At 40.3% G+C, this 23,396-nt stretch overlaps 1 protein-coding gene across 1 annotated transcript in view; it reads left to right on the plus strand.

Moving 5' to 3' along the window:
* Positions 1 to 1,917: 1,917 nt before the first annotated feature.
* pcolcea (procollagen C-endopeptidase enhancer a) overlaps positions 1,918 to 23,396 on the plus strand; it is a 115,233-nt gene continuing 93,754 nt past the window's right edge. The window contains exon 1 of the mRNA XM_028799033.2: positions 1,918 to 2,116. Coding sequence (XP_028654866.2) covers positions 2,022 to 2,116 — 95 coding nt within the window. The 5' untranslated portion in view covers positions 1,918 to 2,021. The remainder of the gene's footprint in view (positions 2,117 to 23,396) is intronic.

The raw sequence follows: 23,396 nt of genomic DNA on the forward strand, positions 1-23,396 counted from the left end.
TGACATGACCTGGTGTTTTATTTATGACTCCATTTGGTCCCATGGCTTTTCCTGGGTGTAGCTTCCTCAGTTGTCTCCTTACTTAGCCTTCAGTTATTGACAGTCCATATTGATGGTCAGAGGTGGACTTGTCATTGGCCAATCTATTAAAAAATTGCCTCAGGTCATTAGCTTTGTCAACATTGTCTTCTAGCATCTGAGCCCTGAATTGTTTGAATCTAGAAATTATGCCCCGTTCTCACACGAAGTGAGGAGTGTGTGGAGCCAGCAACATGGATGTGTTGATAAATGGAGCCTCATAGAAAGTGCAACAGAATATTCGAGTGGCAGCAGTGTTGGAGGGCAACCAGGGAAGTTGAGTCCCTCCAGTAAACCTTGCTTAATGGAGCAAGGGAGAGACGCTGAATTTCACAGTTTTTTAGGCCACCAGCTTGATGATAAAAAGTCAGCCAAATAATGTCAGAAAAATCACACACAATGAATATCTATGAACATGTTGTCATAGAGCACAAACACCAAATTAAATTATTAAAAGTTACTGTCAAGTGCATATCCAGTTTAAAGGCTCAGGTGATGGTAATTCTCCACCAATCCAGGGGATGCCACTCCGTGATATTGTTCTCTCTTTTTCTCCCTCTGCAGAACAGAAGATTGACAGCTCTCCTCCACCACCGTCACTTCTGGTGTTCATCCAGCTGCACCCACCTCTTTCTCGATTTTGCGTCTTCATGGTCTTTACTTTGGAAATTAAATATTTTCAATTATTTGGGGTTTGCTCCAACACTCTGTCTGTCTCTGTTATTTTATTATACTATCTTAATATCAATATCAAATAATCAACATTGAAAGCAGAAATACAAATGAATATTTATAAATTTCCAATTTTTAGATGGGAAATTCATATCATTCATGATAATGATGATGGCTACTCAGTTATAGTGAGATGTGCAAGTTCATGCACTCTGTAAATTGCATCACAAAAAATCAGTCAATGGATCACTTAAAGAGGGTTGCAGTCTTCAGACCCCAAAGCAGAAATGAAAATATAAGACTGTGCAGTGCACACATTAGCAAAGGTAACCCAAGACAACTTCATGGTTGAAGGGCCTTCCCAAGCACCCTGGAAATGGAATACTGGTGCCAGGCACAGAGAAAATTTCACAAAATCCCCCCCAATTTTTTTTTCTACATCAGGGTTTGCATTGAGCCTACCATGGAAAATTGGAAAATTCTGATTCTGCTAAATTAGGTTGTGTTTACTGTAAACAATTTAACAATTCGTTAAATTACTGAGGCAAGTTTACCACTTTTTTAATTTCTGCACAGCATCGACATTTCCTGGAGGATGAGGGCCAATGCCACTGATTTGAACCCGGAGGATATAAAAACCTCTGGTCCTGCACCTGAAGAGATGGCATGGCAATATATAAATGATACTGCTGACCTCAGTAGAAAGGACAATGGCAGTACCAGCATCAGAAATGTGCAGATTTGATCACTGTAGTCTAAGAAAGATGTGGAGATGGCTCGAGTGGTGCTATGTTTAGCCCTGGACTTGCAATTTCTCTAACATTTGTTCCCTAGAGATCGGGATGTTCTTGTTGTGACAGCTTTAAGGATCTGAAATACAGTAAGTATAAATGATTTTTAGTAACATTTTTTGACAGTTGTTTCTGTCTGCAAATTTTCTCTGTTGAATGCCTAACTTCAATCATTGACCTGAGAAGTTCAGGAAACGACTTATTCAAAGTGAGATAAGGAGTTTTCTTGGCTCTGGAAATGTTGTGTCTTCTTTCCTAGACCCCATCCCCCTGCACTTGGACTCTTAGTTAGGGTGCACAGATCCATCTGCTAGTAATTACAGCTTTGGTTCCTCCCTCCTCCCTCCTCTGCTCTGTTACTCCCTCCCTCTCACTCTCTCTTCTTTCTTGGATTTGGTGGGTAAAGCAGACACCAGTTTGCCTTCACTGGAGCGCTCAGACTCTCGACTGAACCTCTCGACCTATGCTCCACAGGGAATCATGTCAGCCCTCCTCGCACTGAGCCTCTGTCTCATCGCTGTCTCTGCCACCTGGGCTCCTGTCTCCGGTCAGTCTCAAAGGACAAACTATACAAGGTAAGCATGGCTTTAGATTTGGCAGGGCATCTTGAAGCAAGCTGTACTGCATAAAAGGATTAAAAATGTCACAGAATGCTTACTTTTTAACTTTTAGTTTATTTTCTTTGAACATCTGGTCATAATCATATTTGCAGATTAGCAGGAAATCTTAATTTGAGAATAGAATGGACAGGTGACTGAGGGCCACCTTCAGTTTTAATAGTTGTGCCTGTTCTACATCAGAGTGAACATCCTCTTCACTGAGCCAGTCTCATTCTCTCTGTTGTCTGTGGTGGACCTGATTGCGCCAAAGCAGTTACCGCTATGGTTATGAGTCATAATTTAAGAAACAAAACATTGGAAAATCCCTTGCCTAAATGTAAAGGGAAGATGCTACCTTAGATTATGATGAACTGTGGGTCGGAGAATGTAAAGGTAAACCAATAGACATTATCAGTAAAATTGGACTTGCTCCCTCTTTAAGCTCAACAGTTAATAACTAGAGGCAGAAAACTGCAGAACTTAGGCACACGTTTCACTGTGTATCAATTTGCATCTCCTCCTTGCAACAGTTAATAGGGCAATGGTAAAGAGGCAGTAAGATTTGAAAAAGCATGTAAAATATTATGGAGTCTTCTGTACAAATGTGGTGAGTTACAAACAGTACTGTCCCAGAATGATGGAGCTTCTAGTTTTGGGACCTTCTTACACAAAGATCTGGGTCCAGGTGGATGGACACCAGAAATGACACCGAAAATGTCCTAGCCATCAAGAGAGAGGGGCATTAGGACACAGCACCAACCCTTGGAGTGGTGGTTGAATTGCAGTCACTAGGGCCCTTTAGCTGTCCCCACTGCATATGGGCATGACGCCCAATACAGCTACTCAAGAAGATTTGATAAAATGTGCTTATTTACCTAATGTTTTAACAAATTACAAGCATTGGGTACATCTGTGTGCAGCCTTCTGACTACACTCGAGCTCCTTAGTTATTTCCTTATTACACACACCCTGTTTCTGTACCATACACCCGCTTTCACACATTTGACTGCAATACCTTCTAACCATGCGTGAAAACCCCACTCACTGACACCCATCCAGTACATACACTCATCCCAAATAGACACACTGTATTCCTGCAAACTCAATGATTTCCATACAAACTAATTTGTAATTGTACAATGATGTGTGTTGACATTTTGTTTGGACATGCAAGTAAAGAATTTCACTGCACTCTGTCCATGTGACAATACAACAAAACTCAAAGAATCGGTCTTTAACATATATGGTAACGTTCACAAAAGGACATTACAGTGGCACGGTGATTAATATGCAGTCTTAAATCTCCGGAGACATGGCTTCAATTCTCAGCCTGTGTGGAATTTGTCGACTTTCTCTTTCATTCTTGGGTGCCTTCTCAGTTCTTAAAGATGTGCAAGTTTAGTTGCATTGTAAATTGGCCCATGATGGACATTAAGGTTGGTTGTACTTGACATAACCTAAATAGACTTCTCAGCTCCAAATTCCTGCTATGGATAAAGTGGGTCTGGAAAATGAATGAATGGACTGAAGCATTCAATTATTTGGCAGTTTCACTTTCTTAGAAAAGCAGATTGAAATTTTTATCTAGTGTGACACATTGTGAATATGAGTGAACAAACAAGTTCTGGCTCTAGGAAACTCTTTGTTGGAAGATTTGGATTTAGAAAACTGATTTAGGCATACGGTGGCGCAGTGGGTAGTACAGTGGGTAGTACTGCTGCCTCGCAATTAGGAGACCCAGGTTCACTTCCCGGGTCCTCCCTGCGTGGAGTTTGCATGTTCTTCCCGTGTCTGTGTGGGTTTCCTTCGGGTGCTCCAGCTGTTCGGGGTTTGTTTCCTACCTTGTGCCCTGGGATTGGCTCCAGCAGACCCCCGTGACCCTGTGTTAGGATATAGTGGGTTGGATACTGGATGGATTTAGGCATTAGTGAAGAATTTTAAGAAGTTCCACAAAGCAGTGACAGTGTAAATAAAAAATGAAGAGGAGGTACAGTAGAAGTCTGCAAATGTATTAAAAACAAATTTAAAATATAACTTTCAGTGAACTCTGTAGACATTGTTAGAAAGCTTAAACACAAGAATAATACAGTACATGTAGTACAGAATAGTAAGAAACCCTCCCAAAGTCAATGTTGAAAATAGTTCTTCAGACGTTAACACTGCTGTCTCACAGTTCCAGGGACGCACATTTCTGTGCTAGATTTCATGTGGGTTTTCTCTAGTACTGTAGTTTTCTCTTCCTTTATGGGGAGATGCATGTCAAGTTCAAATTTGACTTTAATGTCGATAGGTGTGAATGTGCTCAGTGAGCTGGTACAAGAATTCACCTTGCATGTAGCTCAGGAATCCTCACTTTTGGCTATACTGGCTGCAGATTTTGTTCTGATCCAATTTTGTAATTGTCTGCAGATAACATAAATTGTTATTTCATTTTATGGATTGTTATTTTTTATATTCTGTCACCTCAAGTCATATTGCAGATTCTTCCTTTCCATGGATACAATCCAAATGATCTGTGCCCAGGAGGGAAGGAGTAATTTTCAGTCTTTCACTTTTTTCTCTTCCATTTCATTCCACATATTTTATAAAAATAGATAATTCATGAGGAACACATTAAGGGGTAATTGGGACCAAGACAGCCGACTTCTGGTTCATCTGTCATGCACAGAAAAAGGTAGAAACAGAGTGGACTGTTTAGGAGAAGCCAATAAGAGTTGGGGGATCTAAACAAGTGAGTTAATGAAAATGAATCAGTCATTACTTCAGCATTAGTAATTGACTTCTGAGTATGAAACTGGACTGGAACAAAAATACATGGCCACTGTGGCCATCCAGATCTGAACTTACTGGATGACCCTTGATATACATGGAATAAGCTCCTGAATTTTGTAATCTTTGTTGTTGGTTGAGGGTAGGACACGACTTGAAAGAAATGTTGGGGTTCCAGCCAGATCACCCCGTTTACTTGCAAACAAAAGGAATTGAAAATAATGTGGCACTTGATAGCACGATGAGTTAACTTTGAGTCACTGGCTTTGACTCGATAGGCTCTGAAGATGAGTCCAGTTACAGGGTCGGAGCTCCATAATGTTGGCAACTCATCTCCTGAATGAAACTCACAAACTTGAAAGGACCATGTCAATTGCTCTCAGTGGGCATCTTCTCTGAGCTGCGGGTGGTGATAAGAGAGTTAGTGATCATGCCCTCTGGTGTCTTGGAGTGGTAGTGCGTTCCTCAAATGAGACTGGAAAGTGACCCTCAGACATACATGCGTGGCACCCTGTATAATTTACATTTAAAATTATTTGTTTATTTAAAGCAACTTACAAAAGAGGTTAACATTTTTAAGTAGCATCAGTCTGGGGACTCTTTGGGGACAAGTGTAATAGGACAAGGTTACAACCAAAGCTCTCAGAATATCTCAGAGTGTAATGAATGTGTATGATAAAAAAGTTGATGAACAAACATTTTTGCATTGTCTCCACATTATACAGTATATTTCCAGTTACCGAAGTTACTTTCTTGTGTTTTCTTGTGGTTTGATACCACATGTGCAGTGCTCTGTCAAACAGATGACAGCTCACATTTTTCCATCTGCTCTCATAAACTTCTACAGGTGCACAGATAAGTCCAACCTCACTGCGTAAAATCCTGGTATGGCACCTGTTCAGGTCAAAAGTGTAAAGCACTGTAGAGGGTAGTAAAGTCAACAAAGAATACTACTGGCAGCCACTTGCCTTCTGTCCAGGATATATAGAAAAGCAAAGAGTCTTATTGAAGACCTCCTCCCTCCTTCATGGTCACTTTTCTCACACCTCTCTTCTGCAAATGGTAAAAGACTATTAAGTTTAGGGACACTTTCTACCCACAGGTCATAAGGTTACTAAACAAACAGTCATAATAAAAAATCAGTATGTGTACTTGCATATAAATAGTTTATGTAATTGTATATATGTTTGGATTCAGTATGTGCTTTTTGTGTGAAAGTATGTGTTCTTTTGTTGGTATTGTATCACACTAACTTTCTGACGAGACATGCAGCTAAGAATTTTATTATACTACAGTGTATATTTATGACCAGAAACTTGAACATGAACAATACTTACACATAAAATGAAACACGGTCCTGTATTTATGGACACTAAGACCATACTTTAAAGCATTTTATCTTATGTTATTTATATTGTCATGATTGAATATCATTTATCATAATGGTCGTATCTTCCTCTATGTGTTCGTAACACTGAAGGTCTTAGTTTTTCTCTTTTTGATTTTTCTCTTTTCCGTTCAGATTTGTTTCCTTTATTTTTGTATATTTTCATGTTATGTAGTTCTCAGATATCACAGGTTCATATTCATCATAGCCTTTGACATTACTTTACTTTTGGTATAAATTCAGGGGTGAGCCGAATGCTTGTCATCCCAAAAATCTTTCCAAAATGCCTGTTCTTGGTGTTAGTCAGCTTTTACTCATGGAGTACTTTTTAGTTTTATCCCTGCCTTCCATACTTGCTTTATTCCTTTAACTTCTTGCTTCATTATCATCTGATTCTTTGTTTTGACCTCTGCATACACCTGGTTTCACTCTCAGCTTTGTGTTATCATCTTCTGGCGTTTCCCCAATCCTAAAAATAATTCTCAGGCAGTTATACAGCAGTATAATATTTACTAACTAACTGTGTAAGCCTGAGCTGTAAAAAGCCTGGGGTCCTGGAAACTATTGAAATCATCAGAAAAAAAACTGATGTCAGGTAATTGAAAGGAAGTACTCTGTGTTATTAGCGGCTAAGCGAGTTTTCTGTTTCCTCGGAGGTGGAACCCTTACCCCAACTCCACCTCTCACTTTTGGGGCCGGACAGACATACACACTTCGATGCATAGACGTTTATACTGTATATAAGATAACTGCTAGACTGACTTTCAGAAGCTTTAAAAAATAAAAGGAATATTGATAGTCTAATACCGTATATTAAGTAGAGAATGTGTAGTCTGTAGGTGAGCTTCAAGCCCTTACAAGTGGTAATTCTCATGAAACTTTAAAAAATAATCACTTCATATTCACACAGCAGTACATGTAAAGGCTTGTGCTTATATAGGAATGGGTAACTCCTAGACTGCCACATATTTATTGTAACAGACTTTTTAAATTGAGAGACAAAGTGCTCAGTTTTGCCTAATTTCACACCTCATCTGTCTACTGCATTTTGTGATTTTGTCTGCATGGTCTGCTTATTTTGATTGTTTTTTGCTTCAGTTGTTGAAAGAGAATGAAGAAGATGTTTAAGAAGGCATAGTCCCCAGTATTCATTGTCATTTATAAAGTACATGATTTTGCAGGGGCGGCACAGTGGGTAGCGCTGCTGCCTCACAGTTGGGAGACCTGGGACCTGGGTTCGCTTCCCGGGTCCTCCCTCCGTGGAGTTTGCATGTTCTCCCTGTGTCTGCGTGGGTTTCCTCCCAAAGACATGCAGGTTAGGTGGATTGGTGATTCTAAATTGGCCCTAGTGTGTGTTTGTGTGTGTCCTGTGGTGGGTAGGCTCCCGGCCCGGGATTGGTTCGTTGGCTGGGATTGGCTCCAGCAGACCCCTGTGTTTGGATTCAGATGGATGATTTTGCAGATTTCCAGCTTTAAATGTAATTTAGAATAAAAATACGACAATGAAAGGTAGTGAATTAATTAAAGGTGCAACCGTAGTAAATGCATTTGCTTTAATTCACACTCTGGAGCCATTTTAATCCTCAAAATGAATGGAAAACAGTAAAAGCAGAAATCTAATTGAGTAACATAAAGCATAATTTAGTCATTTAGATGGTTTGACTAAGATAAAAGCCATAACTGCTTTGGCTCTTCAGACCCAGTGTTGGCTGTCTCTCTGCTGACTGATACCCTTCCACTGCTCGATCATATGGTGCAAATACACCAAGGTGTGTAATGTTACATAATGTCTTATTCTGTCCTAGATAAAGTCTGGCAGTTAAAGGGGAAATTGAAAAGAGGACAAAAAGTAATCCAAAAATAAAATGAAGATTGATACCTGATATTGATGATCAATGGAGGCTCTGATCGGGGCTCTCGAGAGACTGAGCGAGGAGTCTGAGTGTCTGGGCTTGCGAGTGTCCTGGATAAAAACCAAGATCCAGGCCTTTAATTATCTCTTGGGCACAGCCATCAGCAGTGTGTCTGTCTGCAGAGAGAGTGTTGACCTTGTCAAGACGTTTACTTGCCTTGGCAGTGACATTCATGTCTCTGGTGACTCTTCCTATGAAGTCAGTAGATAGATTGGGAGAGCATGGGGGATCATGAGGTCGCTGGAAAGGGGTGGGTGGTGCTCCCAATATCTATGCAAAAGGATGAAGATCCAAGTCTTTAGAGTCCTGGTGCTTCCTGTCTTGCTATATGGTTGCGAGACATGGATGCCATCCAGTGACCTGAGACGAAGACTGAACTCCTTTGGTACTGTGTCTCTCTGGAAAATCCTTGGGTACCATTGGTATGACTTTGTGTCGAATGAGCGGTTGCTCATGGTGACCCGAATGAGGCACATTACCTGCATTGTGAGGGAGTATCAGTTACAGCACTATGGCCATGTGGCGCGTTTTTCCGAGGGTGATCCAGCTCGTAATATCCTCATTGTTGAGGACCCAAGTGGCTGGACCAGGCCAAGGGGTCACCCACATAACACCTGGCTGTGGCAGATAGAGGGTCATTTCCAGAGGGTGGGACTGGACCGCATGTCTGCCTGGGGGGTTACCAACCGGGATCCCATGCTGTTTCGTCATGTGGTGGGTGCGGCAACACACTGTACCAGTGCATGCTCCCCAACTTGACTTGACTTGACTTGATTGATGCCAACAAGACAACCAAATATCTGTCAACAATCAAAGTGAAAAGTACTGATCTGAGAGTTCCTAACTAGGAAGTCATACAAAGCCTTGCAAAAGGGTTTTTAGAACAGATCTGTTCTGCCACAGACAGAAAAAAAGGCAAAGAGAAGTAATTTACAATTATTTGCTTAGGAGACACTTTTATCCAAAGTGACTTACAAAAGAGGTCAACATAATCGAGTAAATGTCAGTCAAGTGTTACAGGACAAAGTTTCAAATTTGATCACAAATGAAGAGCGCAGAACAAGATGCAAGAAAGTTACAATTCCTAGGTTACAAAAGCCTAACAGCTAATAAGAGTTATACAGAAATGTACCAAACTAGAGGGCCTTCAAATGCGTCTTAAACACATTGAGGGAGTCAGAATCTGAAATGGTGGGCAGCTCATTCCATCTGCGAGGAGCTATACATGAAAAGCGTCTATGTTGAGATCTGATACCACGCAGAGGTGTTATCATCAAACATTGTTCATTAGCAGATCTTAGAGGGCATAAAGGAGCATAGGCTCCACAAGTGTTTCCATAAGCATACTGTACATGCTGACCTTCTGATTACTCTGTAGGCAAGCATTAAGGACTAAACTTAATACATACCACTACAGGGAGCCAATGTAGTGGATCTGAAAGAGGTGTGATATGTGTTCGTCTTGGCTCATTGAACACCAGAAATGCTGCTGCATTTTGAATCTTCTGCTCTAGCTTGGTGACAAATGCCAGTACTCCTACCAGCAGAGAGATGCAATAGTTCAGACAAAACCAAAGCATGGACAAGGGATTGTGCTCTATACTCCATCAGATATGGTCTGATCTTGCTGATGTTGTATAAATTGAATCTGCAAGACCAAGATACAGTAGAAACATAGTCAATAAATGATATCTGGTCATCAATTACCACCCCAAGGTTGTGGACAGACTTGGCCAGTATTAGCAATAATGTGCCAAGCTGAACAGAGATAGGGTGCTGAATAGAAGGATACCAAGAATGTCCGTTTTTGCTGATTTGAGATGGAGATGGTGTTCCTTCATCCAAGTTGAAGTATCAGTGGGATGGGACATGCAAAGATTCTAGCTGATACTGTATGGTACTTAGGTATAGCTGAGTATCTTCGGCATTGCACTAATAAGAGAAACCATGGGATAGTACGGTAGGCCTTAGTGAGGAGGTGTATAGACAGAAGAGGAACGATTCCAGTACTGATCCTTGGGGCAGTCCCAGGCTTGCCTGTTGCACCCTTGACATCTCTACTAAGCAGGACATACAGTAGAATCTACCGAGAGGTAGGACTCAAACCACCTAAGGGCAGTCCCAGTGATGCCAAGGCCAGAATGTGTGGCAAGGAGGATCTGATGGTTAGCTGAGGAGAGATCTAGTAGGATTTGGATAGATGATGTGTTGGTAGCTCTAGCCAGCTGTAACATTTCAATAACGGTAAGTAGAACTGTCTCTGTGGATTGATCATTCTTGAAACCTGACTGGTTAGGATCAAGCACTCTGTACTACTTGAGATGGGATTTAGAATGGCCCAGGATACGGGTGCAGGAAGTGTAAGTAGAAAAAGCCAGGAAGTCAAAATGAAACTAAAATGACAGAACAAAATAGCAGTCAAATAATAATAATAAAAAAACATGAAATCAATTTCAAATCCCTAAATAAACAATAATAAAACGATACAACAACAGTCCCAAATCTCATATTTGAAAACAAAACATTGGAGAAATGTGTACAGTATCCACAAACTTGGACAAATAAGGATACAGAACACCAGTTTAAATTTTACTGCATCAATGACATCACTTTTGAAAACATGCCCCATAGCAACAGTGAGTCACATAATAATAAGAATTGCCCAAAGAAAGAAGCCACCATTAAATATTAAAATAGCATTGAGAGATGTTCACATAGCTATAAGAAAAAAAATTAATAAGCCTCAAACACACACACATATGTATATATATATATATATATATATATATATATATATATATATATATATATATATATATATATAGTATGTGGCCTGGTGCAAGAATAATAGGTCATGGAAGGATTAAAGGTGGGACATCAACCTGGACATCCTGTTTAATCAAAAATAAGTCCAATAAGAGAAACACCTCTTGGCATTGTACAGCCAGCCCTTAGTTGAAATATAAGCAATGATATCTGGATCTTAGCTGCAGAAATAAGGGTTGATTCACAGGAGCTCCATCCATCCATCGGATCGTAAAAGACACCTCGTTCTAGGCAGCCTGGTTTCTTATAGCAGACTAACTGGAAGGGGCGTGGCTAAGTGTCCTCACTGGGGGGTTTCTCGAAACTGCAGGGAGGAAAGGAAAAGAGAATGTTAGTGATAGAGCCCCTCTCACCCTGGAGGGCTATCATATACCCTGATCAAGACCGCGAGGGCATCCTCTGACATGCATGTGTGAGAAGTAATTAAAAGTAAATTTGAATTTGACATTCTTCCAGACCTTAAGAACAAAAATGATCAAGTGTGGCAAAAAAATAACAAGTCAAGTCAAGTCAAGTCAAGTCAAGTTGGGGAGCATGCACTGGTACAGTGCGTTGCTACACCCACTACACAACGAAACAGCTCGGGATCTCAGTTGGCAACCCCCCAGGCAGACATGCGGCCCAATCCCACCCTCCGGAAATGACCCTCTATCTGCCGCAGCCAGGTGTTATGTGGGTGACCCCTTGGCCTGATCCAGCCACTCAGGTCCCCAACAATGAGGATCTTATGAGCTGGATCAGCCCGGGAAATCGGGCCACATGGCCGTAGTGAATTTCCCCTTGGGATTAATAAAGTATCTATCTATCTATCTAGTGACGTAATTGACACTCCCTCACAATGCATTATATCCAGAAAGAATTTCATAGGTAAGTTAACATGGAATTCTTACCTCCCTCTTTATGGTTTGGGCTGCAGAATGTCCCAGCTGGTCTAATATGTCATATCAAAACCTCAGGCTAGAGTGCCATTTATGCAGAGCTTGTGAGTTTTTCCTGCATTTTGAAGAGTTTCTTGGCACCATCCAAAGACTGTTTTTTCTGCATTTACTTGCTGTGGTATGACTGGCATCCTGCTTACAGAGCAGACTCTGTGACACCATACAACATTATGTGGGAATTAAAAAAATGAAAGAATTACTTTTATTATTAACTTCCCGTTCCAAATATAAATAGCACAGTAAATGAGCCCTGACAAGAACAATATTTTGCTTTGTTCATAAAAAATCGTTTTTCCTCTGGCATTCATTTTTAAAAGGGAGGATCACCACAATGATCACTGAAGCTGACTTTGCGTGTAAGTTTATTTAAATCTGCCTCCATGCTGATAGTCATACACGCTGATGTTAATACATGCTCTTACTGGTTTAATTGCTGTCATATGGGTTTTACTCCAATATACAGTTCATTCATTTACTCATTCATCTTCTAATCCCACTTTTCCATTTTAGGATCTGGGTCGAAACTCATGTTGGTCGAATTAGGGGTTAGACAGAAAACAATTCCGTTGCAAGACCCATTCGCCATTAAATACTTGTAATGGGTCAATCTAAAATTGCCAATCAATCTAATCCAGTATGTTCAACACTTCTTCTGGAAAAGGGGATGAAGCAAAACTACCCTGAGAAAATTCAGACAGACATGGAGGGAAATGTAAAAATTCAACAAAGACAAAGTCCAAGCCACCTCCTGAACCAAAGGACCTTAAAGGCTTTGTGTCACCCATCAGAAAGCTCATCTCATCAATCCATCTCATTCTCTGATTAAAATTCACTAAGGCAAAACATTCATCTGACATCAGTGCCCATCATATGCACACAAGTTCAGTCTGCTTATACAGAAGCAGGACATTGACATCCTCCAGACGGATAACATATCAGCTCCACTCTGAACAGAACCCGATGCTGTTTATAGGCAGCCACGACACTGCCTCCTGAGCCAAAAAGTGAAAGTCACTGCCCTAGCTGTCTCTCTCTGTTTACCAAATTATCGCTTACTAGAAGTTTTCCAACTCCCTTAACTCATCCCAGGGAGGTTTTCTTATCTTGAAATGCTACTCACTTGAACATCAGCTTTTTGCTGACTTAAGACACACGGGTTGACTTGAAAAATGTGAAATCTGGGCTGGTTGGAAGAGCTCCACTTTCAGCCCCCAGCGCCTGGGACACTTTCCAAGAGTTTGTGTGAGTTAAGATTAATTTTTTTTTTTGTAAAGAAATAAACATCTGCAAAATAACTCTGGCTATAAAGTAGCAGTCTCCCTGCCCCCTTCATCTTCGACAATATGCTACCATTACAAGCCAGGAAAAAATCGCCTTAAAAATCATGAAAAACAATAGGGACCCTTATTTACCCCTTCTGGTTGTTTAAGGAAACTGACAGGTGGAAAAAATTATACATATGTATTTTAACTCAGCAGCAACCCTTTCTTCCTCTCTATGCTATTAAAAACTAATTTATATTGTGTGCTTATTTTCATCATGTCCCGAGGTTTGGTTTGTGTGTTAATTATTTAATATCATTATCTTGTGATCTGGATTATGACTGAAATTTTTTCCAACTATTTCTTGGCCTGATTGGAGTATGAGTTTTAGGGTTTCTGAGGCCATATATTCATTTTTCGCTTCCTAGTTTGTGTAACATTGTTAAAAATGATTCCTATTCTGCAGGGGCGTAATCTTGTTTTCCTTATGGAAGACTGGTTGGCAGGCTCTGTATCTGGGATGTGGCTCTCCAACGTCACACGTCATGATGTAACTAGCAAGTGCCACACATTCCGGGTCGTCTAGGATTGGATTCATGAATGAAGAAAAAAAAAACTTTGTGTCACTTCATATTGTTAGTTTTGAATTTACTGATTACAACATTTTTCTGCTCTCTTATTACAGTTTTGATCCCATGTTTCTTGGCTCTGGTCATGTGTGTCGTTTTTTAGCTTGTGACTTACTGCGCTGCTCTTTAACTATGACTTTGGCTACATGTTCTGTGCTTTGTTAATTTAATCATAGTCTTCCTGTTTATGAAGACTGTGTGAATTGTAACTTCTCCAAGCAATTTTCTGATTCCGCTCTCTTTCAAAATTTCCATCACCTTGGGCATGTAATACATTTTAGACATGACAATTTGTCACCCTCTCGCACTGACCTCTCACAGAATTCAAAATGCTGGAGGACAATTAGAATGTGGAGCATGAAGACTCAAAGTGGGGCTTCATCTGGCCATTTGCACTCACACAAGCAGATTCAGGGATAGTTTCTACCCAATACAGTGACCTCCATAATGTTTGGGACAAAGACACATTTTGACTTGATTAACCCATCAGCTCCACAGTTTAAAATTACAAATCAGACATGATTAAAGTGCATGTTGCAGACATTCATTTAAGGGTATTTGCATGCATTTTTGGTCAAATAATGTAGAAATTACAATACAGTGCAGGCAGTACAAAAAGTAAAGTTGATGCGCCTAAATTCCTAGGGATGGTTCGCAACAAATGCTAGCACTGCTGCAGTGATTCCTGTACCTCTACATTAAATTAATAAAAACAAATAAATACTTGTCCTCAAGGTAGCAATGGTAATATCTAGTTCGATAAAGTTTGTGGATGCTAGGTGGCACTGTTGCCCCTTTAAACCCAGCAGACAGACACGCAGGATACAGAATAAAAGCACTAAGAAGAATTTTAATTTCTTTTTCTTCTTTTTCAGTGCTTCCAAGTACCACAGCCACAATAAACATAAGTAAATTATATAATAGTCACAATTCTTTCTCTATACAGCTTCCAGCAAGCTTCGTCTGCCTCCACCCATCTCTGGCTCCGTTGCTGCGTTCACAGCAGTCCTTTATATAGTCCTTGACCTGGAAGTGCTTCTGTTCTTCCTCCCACATGACTTGCCATCACTTCCGGGTCAGATGGAGAATTCCAGGTCTTTAATCAGCCTGGTAGTACTCCGGGCCTTCCGTCTTTGTGACTCACTAGTACTTCCGGGCTATAAGGGAAACATGACTCCCCAGGTCCTTTCACAACACTCCCTGGCGGCACCCACGGCACCCAACAGGGCTGAGAAACCGAACTCCAAGTCCCAGGATGCCCTGTGGGAGTCTGGGCACCGCTACATTCCAGGGGAGCTGCCATCTAGCGTTTTGGGGGAGGCAGTGTTCAAAAGTAGCTGCCTTCTCCCATCCTTCCACTTCAGGGGTGTCCTGGCTGGGCTGAGGCTGCTGGCCATCTCTCACAAATTATTATAATACTCTACAGTAAGACACATCCACACCGCAAGGAACTGCAGCAGGTAAGTTGGAGTTTATTTACATACTGGTCACTGCGCATCAAGAAAGGAATTTCACGTTGTGTTCAGCTTTACATTTTATGCATAATGAGTATGTCTACAAAAGTCTGATTGCACTTAATATACCGTAATCATTTGTTTATGTCTCATCTTCCATTATATGGGACTTTCTAAAGAAATTAGGACTCTGTGTAAAATGTAAATAAAGACAGAATGTGATGATGTGTAAATCATTTAAACCCATATTTAACTGAAAAGAGAACATATCAGATATTGAAAATGAGAAATTTTATTGTTTGTTGAAAGACTGAAGCCAACACAATACCTCACAAAAGTTGGGACAGGGCACATTTACCACTGTGTTGTATCACTTCTTCTTTTAACAACACTCTGTAAATGTCTGGGAACTATGAAGACCAACTGCTGTACTTTTGAAAGTGAAATGTTGTTCCATTCTTACCTGATACAAAATTTCAGCCACTCAACAGTTTTGGGTCTCCTTTGTCATATTTTTCAATTCATAATGTGCCAAATGTTTTCGGTGAGTGACAGGTCTGGACTGCAGGCATGCCAGCTTGGCAATTCGACTCTGTTACTACAGAGCCATGCTGTTGTAATATGTTACAGAATGTGGTTTGGCATTGGTCTTGCTGAAATAAGCAAGGCTTTCCCTGAAAAAGATGTCTTCTGGATGGCAGTATAAGTTGCTCCAAAACCTGCATGTATCGTTCAGCATTAATGGTGCCTTCCCAGAAATGCAAGTTACTCAAGTCATGTGCACTAATGCTCCCCCACACCGGCAAAAATGCTGGCTTTTGAACTGTGCTCTGATAACAAGCCAGATGGCCCCTCTCCACTTCAGACTAGAGGATGTGGTGTCCATGATTTCCAAAAGAATTTCAAATTTTGATTTGTCAGACCACAGGTCAGTTTTCCACTTCACCTCAGTCCATCTTAAATGAGCCCAGAGAAGGCGGTGGTGTTTCTGTATCATATTTATATATGGTTTCTTCTTTGCTAGGAAGAGTTTTCCCTTACATTTGCAGACTGTGTTCATAGACAATCATTTTCAGATCTGTTCTTGAATCCATTCAGTAATTTCCACTGCACATGTCTGTTATTAATGCAATGCCACCAGAGGCATTAAAAGTAATTTTTCATGGGGTCATAGTGTCATTATTGTCACATGTACAAAGTACAATACAATTCTTACTTTTATGTGCTTAACCAACAAGTGTCAAAATGTCAAAACTCATCAGCACCATGATTAGTGAGTAGAACTGCCTCTTGAAGCTTCTGTTTTCATTACCTTAAAAGCCTCAGAACACAGTTTACAACACTATCTACCATTAGTGATTATAAAATGACAGTAATAAAAGTAAATATACTTGATATTCCAGCTGATGAGAATATCAATAACTTCATTAGCCTCTTTAATTATTAACTAAATAACATTTGATTCCAGACTGAACAGTCAGAGGAATTTGTTAAACATGGTATCTTCCTAACACTTTATAGTTTATAGATTAATGTTGAGGTAGATGACTCTGAGGCTAAGTATCTGTGCTGGTGTCTGGAAGGTTGCTGGTTCAAATCCTGTTACTGTTACTGTCAGAAGGGACCCTATTCTGTTGGGCCCTTGAACAAGGCCCCTAACCTGAAAATTGCTCCAAGGTTGCTGTACAATGGCTGATCCTATGCTCGGACCTCCAAAGGTCATGTGAAATGGCAATTTCCCCTTGAGGATTAATACAGTGTACCAAATAACTGAACCTGCCATTAATCTTAAATAAACACTTATCAATACAAGAAGACATTTTTGTGTCATATTTTGTATATGAGGTTTTTTTTTTAATAATTCCAACATAAATACACATTGTACACAATGTAGCGGAGTGAATGATAAGGCACGGCAAATCCAAGAATAATTGGGGTGCTAACCGGGCAAAATCCCATTTAATCTACTCTCTATATATAAAATCCTAAGCCTAAAAGTGCAAAAATTTTATGTGATGTTTTTATGTCACGTTTTTTGTCATGCTTTAAATTTGGCTTATTTTAAAACCTACATATATATGTTTGGTATCATTCTTTTCAGAATTTATTGAACTTTAATGTGATAATGTCATGAATTATTATTATTATTATTATATTGTTAGATTTTCAGATTCTTATTCCGTTTTTAAATTACAAACTAAAAAATATCAAGAACTCAAGTCCCGCGAGATGAGAGTTTCTGCCAAAAGATTTAACCACACCCAAGGCCGGAAATAAAAAACAAAGAGTAGGACGCCTGCTGTACAGGCTTTTAAATGTTCGAAGCACCGTGTGAGATGCAGATCACGCAACAAGGCAGCAGCAGCAAGCAAGCAGCTGATCGAGCAAAAAGGAGGTAAAAGAAAAAACTGGATTTGCTTCCCATTGTCTCACCGTTTAAGACAGGGTTTCGAGGGAGCGACCATGTCTCAGCCCCCCTCTTCACAACACGAGCAGCAGAGATGTGAAGTGGCTGGCACATAGCGCAGGCTTGGTTGGTGAGCGAAGTGAGCAGGGGGTGAACCCCCTAGTTCAAATAATAAAAAAAAAGAACTTCAAATGAAAGATGCACTTCATTGCGCTGTAATGACAGGCCAGCCATCTTTTCAACTGGTCACATGGGATTCTCTGAGAAAATATCTGTCTAGTGAGGTCACATCCAAATGAGATACCATCTTCCCTTTTATACCGGACAGACCAGAAGGGGTGTGGTTTTGTTGGCTCCATTGCCCTCAAGGGGCGGTTTCTTGAGGCTGTGAAGAAAAAAGGAGATAAGACTGTTAGTGACAGTGCCCCCTCTTGTTCCGGGGCGGTGCCTCATACCTTAGGTGTTGTGTTGTCATTACTTTGTGTTAGCAGGTTACGTGATGTTTTGTGATACTAAGCAGCGGTGCTGCTTTTCATTTTATTTGCATTTTAAATGAATTTTTATATCATTCACCTGTCAAACAGTTATGTGGTCTAGTGGATACAATACTGGACTGTACACATGTCAGCCAGGTCAGTCTCCACCCATTATTATTTTTCAATCCATCACTGTAACCTTTTGCTATGCTCCCTACTGCTAAACACATCTACTCTTGACCAGCAATGTTACTTAAACACAGCCACATGACATCTGTTTATTATTAACTGCAGGGTTTGTATGGTTTGTAGGGTTACAGAATGGTTAAGGACTCCTAAGTGTGACTAGACACTTGTTCTTACAGTCAGTTCTTTAGATCAGGGGTGGGCAAAGTCATTCCTGGAGGGCCGCAGTGGCTGCGGGTTTTTGTTCCAACCCAGTTGCTTAATTAGAAAACAATCCTTGCCAATAATTACATTTCATGGTTTGTTAGTGTTTTAACTCTGCTATGTCAAGTCATTCTCATATTCTAGATTTTTTTTCCATTCTAAGGATATCATCCAAATACTTTGAAGTGTAAAACGGATGGGTAATTCTCAATCCTTCACTTTTTTCTCTTCTCTTTCCATCCAAGTATTTAATTAAACCAAATAGTGCACGATAAATACACACAGGTGTAAAGGGTAACAAGCAAAATGGTTAACTGCTGGTTTCTTTTGTTATTTGCATCTGATTGCTAATAAGGAGCAATTAAAAACCGAGAATGTAGCTGTTTAAGACTTAAATAAGCAATAAGGGTTCAAAATCTTAATGAGGGAGTTAACTAAAATGAAGCAGAAGATGTTTCTAGAGCAATAAGTGCTTCTTATTAAGAAATTGGGTTGGAACAAAAACCTGCAGCCACTGCGGCCCTCCAGGAATGACTTTGCCCACCCCTGCTTTAGATCTTAAGCTACCCTCCCTAGTTTTTGATCTTTGAGCTGTTTTTTTATTCTTCTTTAACACTGGCCTTATTCGATTACATTCTTGCCTTATTTACTTCTTCCTTGTACGGACATATTCCAAATGATGTTAACCTTCTTCTCTGCAGCTGCTCATCTTATTATAACGAACCCACAGTTTATTTTCACCACCGTTCTCCTCCAGCTCAAAGTCCTCCATGCTCATGTAAACCAGAAAGCCAACTGGAGGAAAAGCCTGAGAAATTAGGAGGAAGTAGAGATTCAGCCTTGGAGGGGATTACTTATGTTGATGAGATTATTTGAACCTGTGAGCAAATTATTTAACCTACAAATGTACCAACTCAAAACACATTTAATGTAGTAATAATGAGGATTTGTGATTTGCAAACTACTTTGGATTAAAGCTTACTAAATAAGACTTTCAAGTACATTCATTATACCACTGCATTGGCCTCTTATAATTCCAGACAGCATTTACACAAATATAAAGCACATACAGTAAGTCCCCTTAGAGACCCCAGCTACATGTTTTGATGACTCCTGTGTGGTCAGTTATGCCCTAAGGAGACTGCAGCTCCACATACATTTGCCTCTCGGGAATCCTGGCCTGCACAAGCCAGCCCTGTATGCTGCTAGTTTATTTTGTATATACCCTCCCTGGATACTTACTTTCAAAACAACAGGAAGGTTTGCTTGTGAGTCTTGGCAAAGTTGAAACAGTCCTTTTTCTGTATTTGAAAACATATCAAAGCCTGTGAAGTAAATGTGAAGTCAAACAGCCGGCGCTTTATGGATTCCATGAACCCCGAGATCTGTGCTATGATTCGGGAACAGCAGGCTGCTTGTTTGACTCCAACTCCACTCCTGTAAAGACGGACTTTTCGGCTCCCCAGCATCAGCAGTGTCTTTTTGGATCTTTCCCCTCTTTGGCTAAAATGGCTAAAAATGAAAGAGTCACTTAGTTAACAGGACCGGTCTGTGTTGCTGGAACCTTACATTTGCTGCTTTAGACTTTCCTTTAAATGTCTTGATTAAATTGATTTTTTCTTTAGTTTTGAAAAGTTTCATTTGCTTCTTTTTGGTTAATTGTTCAGATACCATAATTGTACACAATAACAGTATTATTTACAAAAAGTTTATTGCATTTACACATGTAATTAATAACAAAAAATAAGCCTCACTTCTTACCACAAAAGAACAGACACCATCGCTTCATACCTCTATACAATATAATAAAAGTGAGCTGAAAGTGTCCAGCTGAGCACAGTGCTTCTCATTATACAATATACATCAGTGGTCTCAAACTCCAGTCCTGGAGGGCTGCAGGTTTTCATTCTAACCCTTTTCTTAATTATTGACCTGTTTTTGCTGCTAATTAACTTCTTTTGAATTAATTTTAATTGACTTGCTCTTGAAGACTCATTCACCTTAATTGTTTCTTTTTCCTTAATTAGCTGTCAAACTAACAGGACCAGCAAACGGTGTCCATCATACAAAATCTGAAAATAAAGAAGGGTGAAGGTCTCAGGAATGTTAAACTGCTCAGATTCACAAAACATTTGATCAGTGCTCTTAGGAAAGAGAAAATCAATAATTTCGTAAATTTATGCTACTGCACAATGAGAGCAGAAACAAGCCATAGAATTATAGAACGGGTTTAATTAACAACAAGACTCGCTGCCTAATTAAGCAACTGGTTGGAGTAAAATTGGTTGGAGTTTGAGGCTCTGACTTAGTTGGTCTTCTGTTGGCTTCACATTTCATTTCTATTTGGGTGTCATTTAAGGAAAGAAATGAAGAAATTCAGAGGAACAATGAAGAAATTCATGGGAACAAATCTTAAAAAACAAGTCAATTAAAATGAAAGGAAAAGGAGTTAATTAGCAGCAAAACTGGTCACCAATTAGGAAAAGGGTTAGAATGAAAACCTACAGCTACTACGGCCCTCCAGGACTGGAGTCTGAGAACACTGATATACAGCGTTCAACAGTGGTGCAGAGCAGTATATCTAGAAGCCAAAACTGGCATAGCTATTGTCCAAGTGACAATATCAAACATGTCTACAGGTTAATGTGTTTCAAAAAGAAGAGACATGATTGAAGTGTCTAAAACTATGACGGGAATTAGTACAGTGATTGAGACTGTGAATTTGAAATGAGTTTCATCAAGAACATGTGGAAATAGTTGGGAACATGTTAAGGCTACATTTCTCATGAACATTAGGAAGTTTTTCTTCACACAGAGAACAATAGACACATGGAATAAGATACCAAGTAGTGTGCAAGACTTTGGGGGATTTTAAAACTAGACTTAGTGTTAGATAGATAGATAGATAGATAGATAGATAGATAGATAGATAGATAGATAGATAGATAGATAGATAGATAGATAGATAGATAGATAGATAGATAGATAGATAGATAGATAGATAGATAGATAGATAGATAGATACTTTATTAATCCCAGGGGGAAAATGCACCGCATTTTATTGTGGAAGAATTCAGTGGATATGACTGGTGAGCTTTGTTGGGCTGAATGGCTTGTTTTTATCTACATTTTTCTTCTTCTTCTTTCAGCTGCTCCCATTAGGGGTTGCCCCAGTGGATCATCTTCTTCCATATCTTTCTGTCCTCTGAATCTTGTTCTGTTACACCCATCACTTGCATGTCCTCTCTCACCACATCCATAAACCTTCTGTTAGGCTTTCCTCTGTTTCTCTTTCCTGGCAGCTATATCCTTAGCATCCTTCTCCCAATATTCACAGCATCTCTCCTCTGCACATGTCCAAACCAATACAATCTCACCTCTCTGACTTTGTCTCCCAACCGCCCAACTTGAGCTGACCCTTAATGTACTCATTTCTAATCCTATCCAACCTCGTCACAACCAGTGCAAATCTTAGCATCTTTAACTCTGCCACCTCCAGCTCTGTCTCCTGCTTTCTGGTCAGTGCCACCGTCTCCAACCCATATAACGTAGCTTGTCTCACTACCGTCCTGTAGACCTTCCCTTTCACTCTTGCTGATATCCGTCTGTCACAAATCATTCCTGACACTCTTCTCCACCCATTCCATCCTGCCTGCACTCTCTTTTTCACCCCTCTTCCACAATCCCCATTACTCTGTACTGTTGATCCCAAGTATTTAAACTCATCCACCTTCGCCAACTCTACTCTCTGCATCCTCACCATTCCACTGACCTCCCTCTTATTTACACACATGTATTCTGTCTTGTTCCTACTGACCTTCATTCCTCTCCTCTCTAGAGCATATCTCCACCTCTCCAAGGTCTCCTCAATCTGCTCCCTACTCTCGCTACAGATCACAATGTCATCAGCAAACATCATAGTCCACGGGGACTTCTGTCTAATCTCGCCTGTCAACCTGTCCATCACCATTGCAAATAAGAACGGGCTCAGAGACGATCCCTGATGTAATCCCACCTCCAACTTGAATGCATCCGTCGCTCCTACCGCAGACCTCACCACTGTCACACTTCCCTCGTACATATCCTGTACAACTCTTACATATTTCTCTGCCACTCCCGACTTCCTCATACAATACCACAACTCCTATCGAGGCACCTTGTCATATGCTTTCTCCAGGTCCACAAAGACACAATGCAACTCATTCTGGCCTTCTCTATACTTCTCCATCAACATCCTCAGAGCAAACAATGCATCTGTGGTGCTCTTTCTTGACACGAAACCACACTGCTGCTCACTAATTATCACCTGGTTAAAAACTCCACTGCCATCTCTATTAAACACCTCCATGCTTCCACAGGTATGTCATCTGGACCAACGGCTTTCCCATTTTTCATCCTCTTCATAGATGTCCTTACTTCCTCCTTGCTAATCCGTTGCACTTCCTGATTTACTACTCCACATCATCCAACCTCTTCTCTCTCTCAAAGTACTCTTTCCATCTGCTCAACACACTCTCCTTGCTTGTGATTACGTTTCCATCTTTATCTTTTATTACTCTAACCTGCTGCACATCTTTCCCAGCTCGGTCCTTCTGTCTAGCCAATCAGTACAGGTCCTTTTCTCCCTCTTTAGTGTCCAACCTCTCATACAACTCATCATACGCTTTTTCTTTAGCCTTCGCCACCTCTCTCTTCACCTTGCACCTTATCTCCTTGTACTCTTGTCTACTTTCTGCATCTCTCTGACTATCCCACTTCTTCTTCCTTTGCCATCCTCCTCCTCTGTATACTCTCCTGTACTTCCC

Source organism: Erpetoichthys calabaricus, chromosome 3, assembly GCF_900747795.2.
Source record: "Erpetoichthys calabaricus chromosome 3, fErpCal1.3, whole genome shotgun sequence".
NCBI lineage: Eukaryota > Metazoa > Chordata > Cladistia > Polypteriformes > Polypteridae > Erpetoichthys > Erpetoichthys calabaricus.